The 18,526-nt window shown below is 40.7% G+C and overlaps 1 protein-coding gene across 1 annotated transcript in view; it reads left to right on the top strand.

The window, feature by feature from the left end:
* The window catches only part of im:7136021, a 15,337-nt gene extending 7,521 nt beyond the window's left edge, over nucleotides 1-7,816 (top strand). The window contains exon 4 of the mRNA XM_039785814.1: nucleotides 6,775-7,816. Coding sequence (XP_039641748.1) covers nucleotides 6,775-7,027 — 253 coding nt within the window. The 3' untranslated portion in view covers nucleotides 7,028-7,816. The remainder of the gene's footprint in view (nucleotides 1-6,774) is intronic.
* Nucleotides 7,817-18,526: the final 10,710 nt, after the last annotated feature.

Below are 18,526 nucleotides of genomic sequence, written 5' to 3' on the forward strand. Positions count from 1 at the left end.
GTGACAGCCTAACAAAGAAGGCAGAAGACTCCTCTGTCATGTTGCCTTCAGGAAATGGTGTTACTGTGAGAACTATGACTGAATGCTTTCTATCCACTATATACATGTGCTTTTTACTTAACAAACTGATACCAGTGACAAAGTTCCATTTAAAAAATTGTTTTGGACAACACATGGTACCAATTACACTATAAGAGCAATAAACTGTGCCAGATTGTGCAGTTCAGCAGGAACAATGACTTCTCCCACTTCCATGTATACAGGTAAGACATGTGAAAGATATTAGCCTTTTTGAATAGATACTTTGCGACATTATCTCCGCAGTGGCATTTTTTTGTGATTAACACATAAAAGGGAATATAGGTGGACAGCTGGACAAAGCTGGCAATCAAGCATCGCTAGCACTAAAGTTAGCATTAACTTATGTTAGCTTCACACTAGCTGGGGTTTTTACACTAATTTCAGTGTCCAGCTCAAGTTTTTTTACTTTAACGTGTAGTGGTCTTTGTGAACCTCTGTTTGTCATAATGACCATAACTCGACAGTGGCTGCAGTGAAGAAGGTCTCTTTTTACAGAGTAGACAAATATGACTTTACATTAATGCTCTGGCCTGATAAAGTACGTTTTACACACATAACGTTACATGTAACAGCATGACAGTTATGCCTTACAAAATATGCCAAGTGGGCAAACTTTGAAGGCTTCTACCACAGCCTAACTGTATCAGAATACACTAACTTGTCTTTTTGTATTTGTCGGTCTACTGTCTGTTTTCTGGACCGTGTGTGTCCGTAATAAAAGCTTTGATTGATTGATTGATTAACAAAGCAGATCAGGATGTTGTTTAAACTAACCATGAAAAGGTAACACTATTAACTTAGCAATGTTAGTTATCTATAATGTTTTACATTTATAAGGCTCTGTACGGCTGCAGGCAGCCACTGTCGAGTTATGGTCATTCTGACAAACAGAGGTTAACAAAGAGCACTACACATTAAAGTAAAAAAACTTGAGCTGGACACTGAAATTAGTGTAAAAACACCAGCTAGTGTGAAGCTAACGTTAGTTAATGCTAACTTTAGTGCTAGTGATGCTTCATTTCCAGCTGTCCACCTATTTTCCCTTTATGTGTTAATGACAAAAAAATGCCACTGCGGGGATAATGTCCCAAAGTATCTATTCAAAAAGGCTAATATCTTTCACATGTCTTACCTGTACGTAAGCAGGTTGCCTTGGCGGAGCAGACGCTACGCTGACTGCCGAGTGAATACTGTGGTGCTTAGGGCTGTAGTCAACCAAAGAAATGCTTAGTCGACCAAAGTCTTGTCCTGCCCAACGATCAGTCGACTAAAAAAAGAAAAAAAAAAAGAGACGCGATGTTTTGCATTTTGATTGACCATTTATTAAACAATTGTCATAGAGCTTTTATAAAACAACGAAAAAACAGCAATAATACATAAAACTATAATAATAATAAAAAAAATTGAAAATTAAGTGATTTTTTTAACTGCAAAGTGAGGAGCTCTGTCCTAGGTCTATAGTGACCGTCACAATCGCGCACCTGACCACACCACACGCTACAAAAAATATAACTGCTAAAACTGCCAAATAATGAAAAATCCTAACAAAAGCTCTTGTTTATACAGGCTGTATATTCTTCTTTACTTTCAAAGCTATGGGTTAACTTTTGTCCAGCCGATCTAAGCGTTTTAAAACAAACACAAAAAACCCAAATAGCCTAAAAAAACAATCCTAACAATAATAGGCTGTATAGTAGGAAGGCCTATAGGTTTATTTTCGTTTTGTTACATTATTAAGGCTATTTTCAAACACGTCAAGTGTACAAATAAAAACAAAAACATAAGAAAACACAATCTATTGAGTCAGCATAATAAAGCCGTTAAGGCTACTTACAGATCTGCAGGCCTAGTCCACCTTTTTTATGTTGTGGGCCAAAAACACTAAAATGTCCACATTCTTGGGTAAAAGACAGCTCCTCGACTTGTTAACAATAAATCCTGCTTTGGAAAATATGCGCTCTGCAGGAGTGGAGGTTGCAGGGATGCAGAGCAGGCGTTTGGCTGCCCGAGCAAGTTGTGGATATCTCTCCTCATTATTTTTCCACCACGCAAGTGGCCCAGCAGTGTCCACTTTACTTCTGTCCTGAAGATAATCTTTCATTTCGTCGCAAGAGGATCTTTGTGCGCTTGGCTCATCAGGGTCATCCTCTGCACCATGTCCACAAAGAAGCATTGCTATCTCCTTCTCTTTTGCCGTTTTCTGTTTTTTTGCCAACGGGTCCTCATCATCCCCCATCTGCTCTGCTTTCCTGAGATGGCGTGCGTTGTGCAAGTTTTGCGACTTCAGAATAGGCCTCATCCCGTTTCTCATCACTAAGAAAAGGTAGCTGTTTGAAGCGCGGGTCCAGTACTGCAGCTGAAATGTACAGGCTGCTTGTCATCACAACTCGGTCTTTGAGTTTCCATCGACTATCTATTTCCTTCACAAGCTTAAGTTTCATCTTCTTCTTTGTTGGGCTATCGTTATCTGTGACGGCAAGATGACATTTTTTCAGATTCTCAAGCATTGGGAAGGCCGCAGACAGGGATGTGTTAGTCTCCTCCGACAACAGCTCAGTCAGTGTAATAAAGGGCTTAAGAACGTCTGTGAGGTCTTCAGCCATATTCCACTGCTCTGTTGTCATGTCCAAAGTGCTGCTGTCACTCCTCTTGGTGTAATTGGGGTCCGATAAAACGGCGGTGATGGGCCAGCGCTGCTCCAACAGTCGCTCCAACATAAAGCAGGTGGAGTTCCACCGGGTGGCCACATCCTGGATGAGTTCGTGCCCAGGAGCTTTTTGCTTCACCTGTTTCTCTTTGAGACCCGTTTTTGCTTTGTGTCCCTTTTTGAAGTGCCCAACAAGACGGCGCGCCGCAGCCACTGTGCGCGACACCGGGTCTTCTTTTAAGGCAGCATTTACGCACAGCTGCAGGGTGTGGCCTGCACACCTAACCAACTCCACGTCTGGCCACTGACCGGATCCCTTAAGTAATTCCACCGAGAGGACCATGTTGGCAGCGTTGTCCGTTACCACTGACAGCCGCTTCTCTGGTGGAATGTTGTAAGTGTCCGCGACTTCAGTGAGTCGCGCAGCGACATTTTCTCCCGTGTGCGCTTCATCCATCTGCTTTGTTTCTAACACAACGCTATTCATTTTCCAGTCTGCATCGATAAAATGGGCCGTAACTGTCATGTATGCCTCCATTCTAAGCGAAGACCACAAATCAGTTGTGAGGCTTACAGCCTCGGAGGATTGGAGTAGCTGGTTTACATTTACTTTAAGTCCATCAAACCGCGAACGTAGCGCACGCATGACAGTATCCCGTGCTGGCACAGTATATCTTGGCTCGACGATTTTAAACATGTTCTTAAAGCCCTCTCCTTCCACTGTGTTGACTGGCCTCATATCTTGGGCGATGTAATGCACAATCCCCTTAGTGATGTCCTCCTTTCTCTTCGCCGACAGAGGATGGACCAACTCCAGTTGCGTCTGGGTGCTTCCTGACGCCTGTGGCATGGCCTGGGAATGCGCCTAGTACATAACCAATAAAATATATAAACTTTTAGACATTAGACATAGCAAGCTCAGCTGTCTGACACGTGTATAAATCGCTTACCGCTTTTAGGTGATAGGCCATATTGGTCGTTGAGCTATGGTAAATTAGCTTTAGGCCGCATAGCTTGCACTCCACAGTCTTGTCGTCTTTTTTTGTAAAATGCAGCCAGACAAAAGATTTAGATTTCTTGGACATTTTGTCGACTAAAGACAAAACACGTAGCGTTCTAACTGAATGAATACAGCAAAACTACCCATATTCCTTAGGCTACTGAGCGCGAAGCAGCAGTGCAGCCAGCCACGTGCGGTTCCCGAGTGTTCTACGTGGTGCGCTAAACTGTGGCGCTGTTACGAAATAGCCTAAATTAAAGCATTTAAAGTTGGGGATAAAACATAGGCTAATTATATTTTGAATACAGTAATATATAACTGCTTATTAAGGAATAAATATCAAAGAGTAAATCAATGAAAATTTCTTTATTGGTAAAAAAAAAAAAAAAAATGCAACTGGTCGACCAATGACAATGTCAGTCGACCAAGACGAAATCGACCGATTAGTCGACTAAACGACTAAAGTTGACAGCCCTAGTGGTGCTACATTCAAAGTCGTACATGGAAGTGGGAGAAGTCATTGTTCCTGCTGAACTGCACAATCTGGCACAGTTTATTGCTCTTATAGTGTAATTGGTACCATGTGTTGTCCAAAACAATTTTTTAAATGGAACTTTGTCACTGGTATCAGTTTGTTAAGTAAAAAGCACATGTATATAGTGGATAGAAAGCATTCAGTCATAGTTCTCACAGTAACACCATTTCCTGAAGGCAACATGACAGAGGAGTCTTCTGCCTTCTTTGTTAGGCTGTCACTCATAATGCCACGCCCCTCTGAGTTGAAGCCACGCCCCCTACGCAAAATCAGGGCCAAAAGTCTGAAACCGAAAAAAAAATGATCTGAAAGTGAAAAACGGATCTAAAACCGAAAAAAAGATTTGAAGCTGTAAAAAAAAATAAGTTTTGAATCTGAAAACATGAAATGTGGAACTGAAAAGAAATATAAAAGTGAAAAATGAAAATTTAACAATTTATTCAAAATAATTCCAGAATTGAATCTAAATTTTATTCAAACTGAAAGAAAAATTTGTACACTTATTTATAGTTTGAATACATGGTTTTATTTTTTCCAAGTTTTGACCAAAACTTAAATTTTCAAGTTCAAGCTTTAGTTTTTCAACTATATATATTTTTTTCAAATTAACAAAACATTTGGGCCCCAATTTAGCTCCATACAACAGTGGCTAAATTATGTCCGATTTTTTTAGAAACAAAAACCTTGCAACAACAGGCGGCTCCTCTCTTGAGCATACGTTGTTCTGGTGTATTTCCGGTCTTTCTGCATCCTCTAGCTAACTTTCTTCTCTGTTCTTGAATGTGCAGTACCGACCGGAGCCTCTCCCAGCTTAACAGACTGTTACGGTGCAGATCCACTTGTCCGTGCGACGCTTCTGTCGCGTTGCGCCCCACTCTATTCCTATGGGTGACGTCAAGCGACTTCAACGCGCACGCAAAGCATTCCGGGAAGGCGGCGCTACATTTGAGAAAATGTAGCGCGTCAATGGCTGATGCCCAGCTTTATGCAAATTAATCCGTTGAACGCAACGCGACTATCCAGTAGAAGTAGATGAAAATCTTTCAAACTAACCTTTGTCAATCTGAAATTGAGACAAATTCAGCAACTGCACGGCCTATTTCTCGCTTAAAATGTTTTCAGAAACGCATTTCGGTGAACTATTTTTGTAAAATTCGAGATCGTATTCTCAACGAGCCGCCATGACACTCTGTTGAAATTCTCGAGTAGCCACACCCACGTCACGCATTCGTCCAATCAGCTGCTGGTCAGGGGCGTGGCGCATCAATCATGGCTGTATGACGTCACAACAGTCGTGTGGCAAAAGTGGATCTGTACCGACTGTCGTCATTGAGAATACGATAACGCTGGGCATTGGCCAGCTTTTTGACGCGCTACATTTTCTCAAATGTAGCGCCGCCTTCCCGGAATGCTTTGCGTGCGTGTTGAAGTCGCTTGACGTCACCCATAGGAATAGAGTGGGGCGCGACGCGACAGAAGCGTTGCACGGACAAGTGGATCTGCACCGTTATGCTACCTGGCTAGCTAGCTAGGCTAGCAGCTATAATGTTACCCAGCATGCCATTGGGCGGTGTAGCTACATTTGTAAATGTAAAATTATTAGTGTTAGTAACTATTTAAGTCACAAATTGTTATATGCTATGGTGTTTTATCCTTTTAAAGAGAGTTAGTTGTGGGTTATTAATTGTTGTTATAAAGTTACTACCATGAGTGAGAAGGGTACGCAGTTAACGGGTCGGCCCGTGGATCTGTTAATTTTTCCGATCCAGCTATTTTTTTCAATATCGGGGCCGATATCCAATCCTAATATCTGATCGGTGCACGCCTACTAGTAATAATAGTAGTAGCAGGGCGTCAGGCAGGACCACTGCAGCAGCTGCAACCACGGTCCAGGTGCCACCACAATCCGAGGAAATCTGTGAGGCGAGAAAGCATAAGGACTAGAAGAAGCTCAGTTAGTAATATGCATTAATGGGACATGAATACACACCGATGGAGAGGGAGAGAGAGGAGCTCAGTGTGTTATAGGAAGTCCCCCGGCAGTCTAAAACTATAGCAGCAGAACTAACTATAAGCTTCATCAAAGAGGAGAGTTTCAAGCTTACTCTTAAATGTGGTGACGGTGACTGCCTCCTGAACCCAGACTGGGAGCTGGTTCCACTCGAGAGGAGCCTGATAGCTGAAGGCTCTGGCTCCCATTCTACTTTTAGAGACTCTTTAAGATATGATGGTGCCTGACCGTGCAGAGCGTTGTAGGTCAGGAGAAGGATTTTAAATTGTGGACTTTACAGGAATCTAATGCAGAGAAGCTAATACAGGAGAAATATCTCTTTACCTAGTCCTGTGTGAGTACACGTGCTGCAGCATTCTGGATATTGTTCATTGTATCTGGGTAAACAAGTAAACCGCAAAGGAAACTACCTTCTCTTCATTTCTTTAAAGACAGATGTGTTCATGTCATGCTGTGTTCATGCAGAGAAAGTCTTCCCCAACTCATCTCTTGTCTCTCAGGTTCTTCCGTCGGGAACCGGAGAAAGATCTGCTGAGCCTCAACCGGTTGCGCCACCTGGTGCAGCTGGAGCTGCTGGTGGAGCGCTCCTTCATCCTGAGGGATTACCTCAACGGCCACCCGTGGCCCAGCCCCAGCGTCCGGGCGCTCATCAACCAGCTGCGAGAGCTGTCGGAGAACAGGATCACCGTCATCACGACCATGCGCCAGAGGAACCCTCTACGAGAGTGTGACTGTGTGTGGGAGGGCGACTGAAGAGGGGCAGGGAAACTGGGCAAATCCGTTTTTATTCCTCCTGGAGAAGAAGAAGACCGAGTCGGGAACAGAAGGTTGAAATAAAAATGTATTAAGACAGACATACACATTAGTAGGGTTGGGCATCGTTTCGATATTACGATTCGGATTCCAATTCCTTTCGGTTACTAAGGTCTTCAGACTTTCAAATCATAAATCTTATAAAAGAGTCGAGACATGACAGTGATTGGGTGACGAATCGAAGCTTGGAGCAATGGCTGCCATCTTTTTTGGCTCGAGGCCCCTTCAAAATGTAGCACCAAAGCTCACTAGAGGGTGCATATGGGTTGTGAGCACTTCTGCAAAAATACTCTCAGTTCAGACTGTAAACTCTCACCGCTCCTCATTTAAAGCCGCCAGTCAAGTTATAGGAGAGTTCAAATAACAGAATTAACAAATGTGGATGGCTGCTAATAAAATCCTTGTTAAAAAACATTGAGGGTGTTTGGCATAACCTGTAAAACTATATATACTATATATAGATATAAGTAACTTTGTCTAAAAACAAGCTTGACCCGACCCATGTTATATATTTTGTAGTCTGGCTTACCCGACGTACAGAGATGCGTGTCAGGCATTTTCTCTACCTTCTGCTATCTCTGCTATCTATTTTGCAAAGGCAGTGTTGCTTCTTCCCAACCTTAACACTGCCCACGGTGATTGTGATTGGTTTAAGGTAGTGATGCACCGAAATGAAAATTCTTGGCCGAAACTGAAAACCGAAAAAAGAGGAAACCAAGACCGAAAACCGAAACCGAAACACCGAAAGAAATTAAGCCAATTATTAGTACCATTGCATTTATGGCTATGACTGTGTACTAACTTTACTAAAATCAAGGCATTGCAATTGTATAAATTAATATTAAAGTTTAATTAAAAAAATATCTAGCAGAAATATGGCTACAATCTGATAGTCACATACAGTATACAGTAGCCTAAGAACAGAATAGCTTACCTATTATTGTTATTATTATTATTATTATTATTATTATTATTAATTGAGGCACTTTCTTGCAGGATTTCACTGAACATATCAGACAACGAGGGTGCATGCCCCTCATCTGGTGCAGAGAGACAAGTCTTTTTTTCTGCGCTCTGATCTCCTGCGCTGGGCGCTGCTCCGTCTCCGTCTCCACGCGGGTTCTCCGCATCCATGGCGGCCTGGATCATTTCTCGTGCGCCCTGCTTTATTTCCGCATCCAAGTAATGGTCTTTATAACGCGGATCAAGTACAGTCGCGATGAAGTGCAGAGGATCCGAATAGATCTCAGTGAAACGTGTGCTGACAGACTCTAAGAGCACTTTTCATTGTTTTCACTCCGTGGTCCGTCTCAACCTCTTTGCTCAGGAGACGCTTTGCAGGTGGAACGGATCGGGTACTGACACACGTGCAGGTCGCGTTTTCTGTTTGCGTCATCACAACATTTTCGGCCGTATTGTTTCGGTGATAAAGGTATTTCGGCCGAAAACCGAAAATGCCCTTTTGGGCCTTTTTCGGCCGAAAATTTTCGGTGGCCGAATATTCGGTGCATCCCTAGTTTAAGGAAATACAAACAACCCAGAACGTTTATTTTATTTTTATTTTTTTCATACCAGATGTTAACCCATGCAGCCAGACCATACTCCAGCGCTGTAGAGAGAGGTCTGGCAATGTGAGACTAGTTATTTCCTTGCATCATCCCAAACGTTTCCAACAGTGTTCAAACCCATAGAAATCGGTCATTATATTCAAGGTAACGCTGCGTTACATAAGGTCGCCTTTCGATGGCGTCCTATCCCCTATGGGCGTGCTTCAGAAATTGACTCTTTATCCAGTTCCAATGCCACATTGCGATGCACTTTTATTTTAACCGGATGAAGGATTTGAGTCATCAGACGTCTGGATCCTAAGTTCTCAGAGAAACCAGCTGAGCAAACGGTAGCGGCAGCTCGGCTCGCAGCCCGTCCGCCGGCCACGGAACCCTAACGGGAAGAAGCTGAGCGCGTCTTTAATTATTTAAGTAGTTTTTTTTTTTGAGAGACCCCTAGCAGCAAAAAATGTGAAGCGTGTGAAGCGTGATTTAAATCCCGTTGTTGTTATTGAATTCGAGAGAGAGAGAGAGGGAGAGAGAGAGGCTCATAAAAGTTTAAACATTTAGAGACCAACAACCCCGTTAACATTCACTGATGGGTATCTTTATGAAAGATATAGATATTAAGAGGAGGGAATTACATATCGGCTATTTGTCGGCTTCTTCAGCCGTGTGTTGCCAATGCGCACATCGGTTAGAATTATGTTTTTATTTTCTCTCACGATCGCTTCCCACTGCCAGGGTTTCAACTGAAATAAAAGGCTAAAGCAACGACAGTTTATGGAAAGCAAAAATGTAATTCTGGTCAGAGCTTGGCCCTGACTGATGGGGAAGTGACCAGTGTAGTCTAATGTAGGCTATTATAGTGGGTGTACTGTAGCCTACTGTATATTGGCCAGAATCTGCCTTTGGGGGAGGAGGGGGCATATCATAGTGGGGGGGCCTGGGTGTCCTCCCCCAGGGAAGTTTTAAGCATCAACGACTTCATTTCCTGCATTCCGATTAATGCACCAATTTACGGTAAAAATACCTTTATTCAGCCTATATATGTTAAGAAAAAAGCACAGATGACAATTCAAAATGTATCAGAAATATAATGGAAAGTAGCCTATGTTGTTACGTGTCATTGGGCATTTTTAAGTGGTTAGCCTATATAGAAATCCTGGAGCTTACTATCACGTAGACTACACCACTGGAAGTGATATTGATAGGTTAAGCGTTGTGATTTACGTAAAACAGCGTCGGCTTTTTTGCCAGCTTTCCTTCCTGCATTTTGCCTGTAAAATGTTTGTGTTCTTCATATTTATGTAGAATTATAGTTTGCTCTTCTTGTTTAAAATATGCGGCTTTGGTGGATGTTTGCGATTGGTCGTGGTGCGCAAACCCCGCCTCTTTTATGTGAACGCGCGCGTCGCTGATTGGGAAACCCTGATGGCTGACTGAACTAGATGTTAACCAGCGTCGTGACACAGCTTATGCTGGACCGCGGTTGTTAGGTTAGGTGAAGCCGGGGAACTGAAAGAGATCCAGGCCATGTTGATCTGGATTCGTAGTACAGGCCTCAGACTGCACGTGAAAACCAACAGGGGTTGATTGTGAAGCGACCCAGAGCCATCTGCTAGAATGTCTGTCTGTTCACCGTTTTTAGGACTGTCCTTGACTAAAGAAGCTCTCCGTCGGCTAACACTCAGCGCTGAGTTCATTTAATCGACCGATGTGTAACATGGAGTTTCTCCACAAAGAAGCGTGCAAAAGCACCGCTTTGAAACTGAAAAATGACTTCAAGCATAACTGACTAATCAACTAAAAACCAAAATGACTCCTCTTAGTCGACCAAGATCAACCCCACAGTATCTGGGGTTCCATGTCCCCAGAGTTGACGGAAATATCGAATCTGAAATAAAAGTATGTTCATTTCTATTTTTATTTATTTATTTATTTTTTTAACCAGACAATATTGTTTTTGTTTCTCTTAACCCTCATGCCCTCCTTAAAAAAACTTACTCTCGACACCTTCGAGGCAAAAATGTCCACGCACACAAAAACTGTTATTAAATCATCATATATCAATATGTTTTTCTGATTTTTTTTCATAAATCACTTAAACAACTTCTAACCTAATCAAAACTACCAAACAATCAATCATTTTCAGGATTTTAACCCTTTAAATGCCAGTTTATGTATTTGAAGTATTTCATTTTTTATTACAAAAAACACAAAAAATGATTTCTTTTCCATATAATGAATAATATCTAGATGGGGCTTTGGTGGTGATTAGAGGCTTGGATATGTCAAAGATAAGCAACAAAATTAATTTGATTGCATTAGTATTTTTTACATAGTTCCAGATACTCCCTTTGGACACCTTCGAGGCAAAAATGTACATGTCCAAAAAACTGATATTAAATCATCATATATCAATATTTTTTTCTGCTTTTTTTTCATAAATCACTTAAACTACTTGTAAATTGCTCAAAACTACCAAAAATTTAATAATTTTCTGGATTTTAACCCTTTAAATGCCAGTTTTAAATCTTTAAAGTAACAATTATTTATGAAAAACCCAACAAAACATTAATTATTTTCCATAAAATAAATCATAGGGGAATGGGGCTTTGGTGGGGATTAGAGGCTTGGATATGTCAAAGATAAGCAACAAAACTGATTTGATTGCATTAGTATTTTTTATGTAATTCCAGATACTCCCTCTGGACACCTTCGAGGCAAAAATGGCCCCATTGACTTCCATTATAACCACATGTTTTGATCTCACTGCCTTTACAGTATAAAACCATGCATTCTGTAATGTCAGCATTTCATTTGGAAGAAAACTAGTCATATTTAACATTTTAACAGTATTTCACCAGATTCAACCATTTTGCCCTTGTAGGCCGATGCATGAAATTATAGTTATATTATGTAGGTGTGTGTGTGTGTGTGTGTGTGTGTGTGTGTGTGTGTGTGTGTGTGTGTGTGTATATGTGTATGTGTGTGTATTGTGTGTGTGTGAGAGTTTGCGTAAATCTGTAAGCAAGCAATGATCACTTTAGGGCTGAAAAAAGGCATCTTTTGAAGGATGCATTTCATGTGTCTTTGAAGACGTGCTTGAATAAAAACATTGTCTCCTGCATTTGCTGTAAACTGGTGCTTATCATTTCAAATGGTTTGTGGGACATGGTGGCCCTGAAGACTGGTCTCCCACTATGGACATCCCACAGGCTCCGGGTGGATTCCCCTTTGGACCGGTACACACCAGCCAAGTGTGAAGTCCCATGTATGTTCAAATCTCTTGAGCATCCACATCACTCCATCCTGAGATTGAACACCTCCCGTGTAGGTTTGTCATTTCCTGAATCAGCTGATCATGTCAGGAGTGAAGAAAAGGTGGAAAGAGGATGCCACATCATGGATTCTTGATATGGCATATCTCGTGGGCTCTGACATCATGCCGGTCGGTGCTTGAATGTTGCGCGCAGCGTCTCAGTATTAGATGGAGACCAGACTTGCCAATTCTTCACTGTCCATTCAATGTTAGGATGGACAGGATCTTCAGTGCCCCTCTCCACTTTCAGAGGAAGGGTTAGAGGCACTCACAGAGTTGGAGGACACCAGTGACAATTTTGTCAGACTCCAGAAACTTGTGTCATCTTCAGATGAGTCCTGCAGTTGGCTGGAAGATAAAGGCTCCTTCTCTTTGCTCCAGGTCTTTCTCCTTCTCTAGAGCCAGGTGCATCAACACACTAATAGTTGTTTTTGTTTACAACAAATGCAGGAGACAATGTTTTTATTCAAGCACGTCTTCAAAGACACGCAAATGCATCCTTCAAAAGAAGCCCTTTTTTCACCCAGATTTACACAAACCTCTCTCACACACGAACCACGCGTACGTAGCACACACACACACACACACACACACGGCTCCATAATATAACTGGCTAAAGTAAGGTGCGCTTTTTTCACCACTAAAATTATCATTGTTTGTTTACAGATTTACACAAACTCTCTCTCACACACAGACATGCATACATACATGCACACACACACACACACACACACACACACACACACACATACGCATACATACACACATACGCATACATACACACACACGCATACATACACGCACACACACACACACACACCCAACCCACACACACACACCCACCCACCCACAGACACACACAAATATACATACATATATACACACACACACACACACAGACACACATACACACACACATATACACACACACATACACACACACACACACGCACACCACGCGTATCACACACACACACACACACACACACACACACACAGCCGTCCATAATATAACTATAATTTCATGCATCGGCCTACAAGGGCAAAATGGTTGAATCTGGTGAAATACTGTAAAAATGTCAAATATGACTGTTTTCTTCCAAATGAAATGCTGACATTACAGAATGCATGGTTTTATACTGTAAAGGCAGTGAGATCAAAACATGTGGTTATAATGGAAGTCAATGGGGCCATTTTGGCCCCGAAGGTGTCCAGAGGGAGTATCTGGAATTACATAAAAATACTAATGCAATCAAATCAGTTTTGTAGCTTATCTTTGACATATCCAAGCCTCTAATCACCACCAAAGCCCCATCTACATATTATTCATTATATGGGAAAAAATTTTTATTTTTTTTTTTTTTTATAAAAATGACATACTTCAAATACATAAACTGGCATTTAAAGGGTTAAAATCCTGAAAATGATTGAATGTTTGGTGGTTTTGATTAGGTAAGAAGTTGTTTAAGTGATTCATGAAAAAAAGAAGCAGAAAAAATATTGATATATGATGATTTAATAACAGTTTTTGTGTGCGTGGACATTTTTGCCTCGAAGGTGTCCAGAGGGTACAAAATGAATCATTTAAGTATAAAAGACATGTAAGAGTAAAAAACACTGGATTTAAAAAATTTGACTGAAAAGAAGGATTCCTACAAAATTTCATGCCATAAGAAGTAACACAGCAAAAATGATCACGAAATGAAAAAAAAAACTTGAGAAAAATGTACAAAAATGACCGAAGAGGGCATGAGGGTTAAAGGAGTTCATGTTTTATGTTTTTAGTTTCAGTTTACGGCAATATGTTCGCAGTTTATTTTAGTTTCAGTTTTAGTTTACGATAATAACCCTGGATCAGGGCAGCACTTATTTTTTTTTTTTTCGACATCAAGTATCTGCAAGTTCTAGGCTGCAGCTCTTCTCGCCGATCCACGTAGTTTTAAGTTCCCTCGGTTTAGTTTCTGGATGGTTTAAGCTCTGTGAATCAATATGTCCCATTTACACTGAATCAAATGATTCACGCGCTGACACGTAAGGCCAACTCCCAAAAAAAAATAATGCATGAATTGAATTAATGACACGTTTTGGTTGTATTTATGTTTAAAAATAATGCACTTGTCGCTTATTGAATAAACTACCTTATTTGCTTTGTTTGTGCTGTAAAAATCATTTAAATGTTTTAAGACAGCTTTCCTCGTGGAAAGTTTAAACATGAATGTTCTTTAATGTTTACAGTCTATTCACGTTGATTACTAAGCTAAAAGCTATTGATTGCAGCACTAAATACTGTCAAAACAATATAAAAATGTCAGTCAAATATGTTTTTATCACAATATTAAAAATCCAGCGGCCGGCCTGCGTTTGGAAGAATCTTTCCGTTCAGATCCTGGCACGTTATGTTCATCTTGCACTAAAGTTCTTGATAAAATACAGGAAATTCTCTAAACTTTAAAGCGCCCATATTATACTCATTTTCAGGTTCATAACTGTATTTTAAGGTTGTACCAGAATAGGTTTACATGGTTTAATTTTCAAAAAACACCATATTGTTGTTGTACTGCACAGCTCTCTCTCACTGCTGTAGATCCTCTTTTCACCTGGTTTCTGTTTTAGCTACAGAGTGAGACCTCTTTTCTTCTTCTTCTGTACTATCTTTGATTGCACATGCTCAGTAGCTCAGATGTAGAGCATGTCAGCTAGCTAGCTCCATAGAAGTAAAAGACAGGCTGTTTCTACAACTTCAGTCAGTTACAAGGCAGGATTAGCTGGGAGACTTCTAAATGAGGGTGCACATGGAAGTAGTTCTTTTGTAGATTATGGTGAACTTGTGTGTGTTGTAGCAGTGCTTTGCTATTGAGAACGAGGTACCATGCTAGTGTTAGCATTAGCGTTAGCATGCTAATGCTAACGCTACGAGCTAACGGTTGCGGTTAGCCAGCTCATTTCGGATTGTGACGTCACAGTCCGAGCCGATTTTGAACAGCTCACCAGGAGACTGAAGGCAGGACACATTCAGAAACCGTATCTCACTCAGAACACCATGGATGGATTTTTTTCAAAGTTTGTATGTGTGTGGAAGCACCAGAGACACAAAATAACACCCCAAATACCAGAAAAAGTGTTTTTTTCATAATATGGGCACTTTAAGTATTTAATTCACACAGAATAGGCTTTACCGTGTGGGTATTTCATTTGGACTATTTAGTTATTGAATTACCAGAAAACATGATATGTCGTGATATACACATTGTGATGAAGATATGAAATGACCTATATCTGGATAGAAGATTTTGGCCATATCGCCCTATGCATAAAAAGACATTGTTATACCGTCACATTACCCCGCCCTTTTTAAAGTGGCCATATTATGCTCATTTTCAGGTTCATAATTGTATTTTGAGGTTGTACCAGAATAGGTTTACATGGTTTAACTATCAAAAAACACCATATTTGTGTTGTACTGCACATTGCTGCAGCTCCTCTTTTCACCCTGTGTGTTGAGCTCTCTGTTTTAGCTACAGAGTGAGACCTCTCACTGCTGTAACATCTTTGTTGTCAGTCGCACATGCTCAGTAGCTAGGTAAGACTACATGCTCAGTAGCTAGGTAAGGACTACATGCTCAGTAGCTAGGTAAGACTACATGCTCAGTAGCTAGGTAAGACTACATGCTCAGTAGCTAGGTAAGACTACATGCTCAGTAGCTAGGTAAGACTACATGCTCAGTAGCTAGGTAAGACTACATGAGCTAGCTAGCGGTTTCTCCAACTTTGGCCTGTACAAGGCAGGATTAGCCGGGAGACTTCTTCTAAACGAGGGCGCACTTCACACTTAGCGTGGAATACCTGCAGAACAGGGACATGGAAGTAGTTCTATACAATTTATTTTGTAGATTATGGTGAGCTAGTGTGTGTTGTAGCAGTGTTTTGCCATTGAGAACGAGCTAGCATGCTAACGGTTAGCCCCCTAGCCCCCTGGTTTCGGCTAGTGATGTAGAAAGCCGTGCAGATTTTGAACAGCTCAGCCGGAGACTGAAGGCAGGACACATTCAGAAACCGTATCTCACTCAGAACACCATGGATGTTTTTTTTTCCAACTTTGTATGCGTGTGGAAGGACCAGAGACACAAAATAAATCCCAGAAAAAGTGATTTCTTTTTTTCATAATAAGAAGTGACAATCAAGTTTTTGTTTTCTCTCAAAATTTTGAAATGGAAAAGAAAAGGAAAGCCAGGACAAGGAGTTAGTTCACTTCAGAGTATTTACTGGGACGGGAATGATTCTGATTTTGAGTTTTAATCCAGAGCGAGTGTGTTGTAGTTTATGTTCCTGTTAAGAAAACAGCCAACCATTTTTGTAGTTCGGAATGAAAAATTTCAGTTTTGAGTTTTTTTATCTTTTTTTCCACAAATAGTTGAGACGCAGACTTGCTTTGTCAGAGAACCCCCCCCCCCCCACACACACACACACACACACACACACACACAATTTGTGTCTCAATAAATGGACCCAAACTTCTTTTCCTTTTTTTGCTGATTTAAAATCAATGGGATATCTGTTACACACACACACAAGACTGAAATGAGCAATGTATGTATGAAATGTATGTATGCTGAATTAAATTACATCGTATACAAATGTGTGTATTATTTACATGTATTACAAGGATTCTGAATACAAATGTAGCAAATAATTCTCAAATTGGTATTTCTTTTTAAAGTTGGTCCTTCTCTGCCACTTAGATTGTCTTTTTGCTTCCTTGTATTCCTCTAACTTTATCCACTGTTTATTTTCATGTCATGTCTGTAAATTGGAGCAAATAACCTCTGTGAATAAAGAGGATTGCATTCATTTCCAAGCACTTATAATCCATAAAATCAGAGGAATTGTAAAATAACTGACTGTTAGAACTTAACCAGGACTGAACTGACCCAATTGAACACAAAGGAAGACATATATAATAGCGGTGGAAATTAATTGTATGTATTTTTTTTTTTGCATCGATTTTCAAAATTGATTCTTTTCCCTAGAATCGATTTTTATTTTATTTATTTATTTTTACCAATGATTGACCTTAATATTTTCTGTTTCTACGGTACTACCGCTGACGGCGACTACTTCATAATCATATCCATTTCCAGCAAAACAGAGCGAAAGCGGAAAATGCAGAAAATCCATGTACTGTTCTTTACAAATGAAATACATGTCAGACATGTGATGTACATTCTTCTTAGAAAACTAGTTTTGTGGCCGGGTTGATCAGTGGGTAGAGCAGGCGCACATGTACTGAGAGGTTTATGCCTCGACGCAGAGGTCCAGGGTTCGAATCCAACCTGTGATGATTTCCTTTACGTCCTGTCAAAAATTGAAGGCGGAAAAGCCCCCAAAAAAATTCTTTAAAAAAGAAAGAAAACAAGTAGTTTTTTAGAAATATGTCATGATATATTGTCTCTAGAAGTCTTTTGTTTTTGAAACATAGTCAAACTCGATTTCTAGACAACATTTGTATGTTTCTATTCTCTGATTCTCGCCCGTTTGATGATGTTTCTGAATGTATCCCACCGTGTGCGTGTAAAATCCATCGGTTTTTTTTATGGATGTGAGATGAATGTAGCATTATTTCTAATCTCTTTACGGCGTTTTGAAAGAGGTCTGGCCGTAATTTCCTCTTCTTCGCTACTCGATATTGACGACAAAGGGCGCAGACATCTTGGACTCATGTTTAGTCAAGTCAGCTTTATTGTCAGATGTGCTATTCATGCATGACATACAGCACAAATGAAATTTCAGTCCTCTCGGACCCCCGGTGCAAAATGCAATAAAAAATAAATAAGATAAGAAAATACAGAATAAACAATCAACAATTTAACATGACATTAAAAATAAACAATCAACAAGACGTACACAATCAAGGCACATTTGTGTAGTTACAGTATTTCTGAATTGCTAAAAACACATTTTTTTAATGTTTCTCTCGCTTTCTCAAAACCTTAAGCACAAATCACCAAACTTAAGCTACACTGTCAAAACCTTTGACTTGTCTTGCTATATCAAACAACTGTCTTGGAGTCATTCTGCCTCAGCATCATGCCTCTGGGCATGGTCAGGCCACAGGACCTCAACGTCACAGACAATCCTGTCCCTTGCTAAACAACGGGGAAAGAATCCTTTAGCATGCCGAATCCAACCTTGAATCACTTCCACTCCAATGTTGTCACACGCTGCATCCACTGACTGAATGAGATTTTCCTGTGCATAAGGATTTCTGTCATAGACCTTCCACCTCCATGCAGAAACATTTTTTCAATGGGATTAAGGAATGGAGAGTATGGTGGGAGGCACACGTTTATAAAACGGGGGTTATTTTAAAAAACACTCACGAATTCTAGGACCACGGTGAAAGTTCACATTGTCCCAGATTACCACATCCATGGGATGCTCGGCCTGCTCATCACCTCTCTGTTCACGTCTCAGTAGTGCTTCCTGTAGAGCATACAGAAACGTTAGAAGATGGGCAGTGTTGTAAGGCCCTAGAGTTACATGGCGGTGAATAACCCCGTAGCTGCTGAT

The sequence above is a fragment of the Perca fluviatilis genome, chromosome 20 (genome assembly GCF_010015445.1).
Source record: "Perca fluviatilis chromosome 20, GENO_Pfluv_1.0, whole genome shotgun sequence".
In the NCBI taxonomy this organism is placed as follows: Eukaryota; Metazoa; Chordata; class Actinopteri; order Perciformes; family Percidae; genus Perca; species Perca fluviatilis.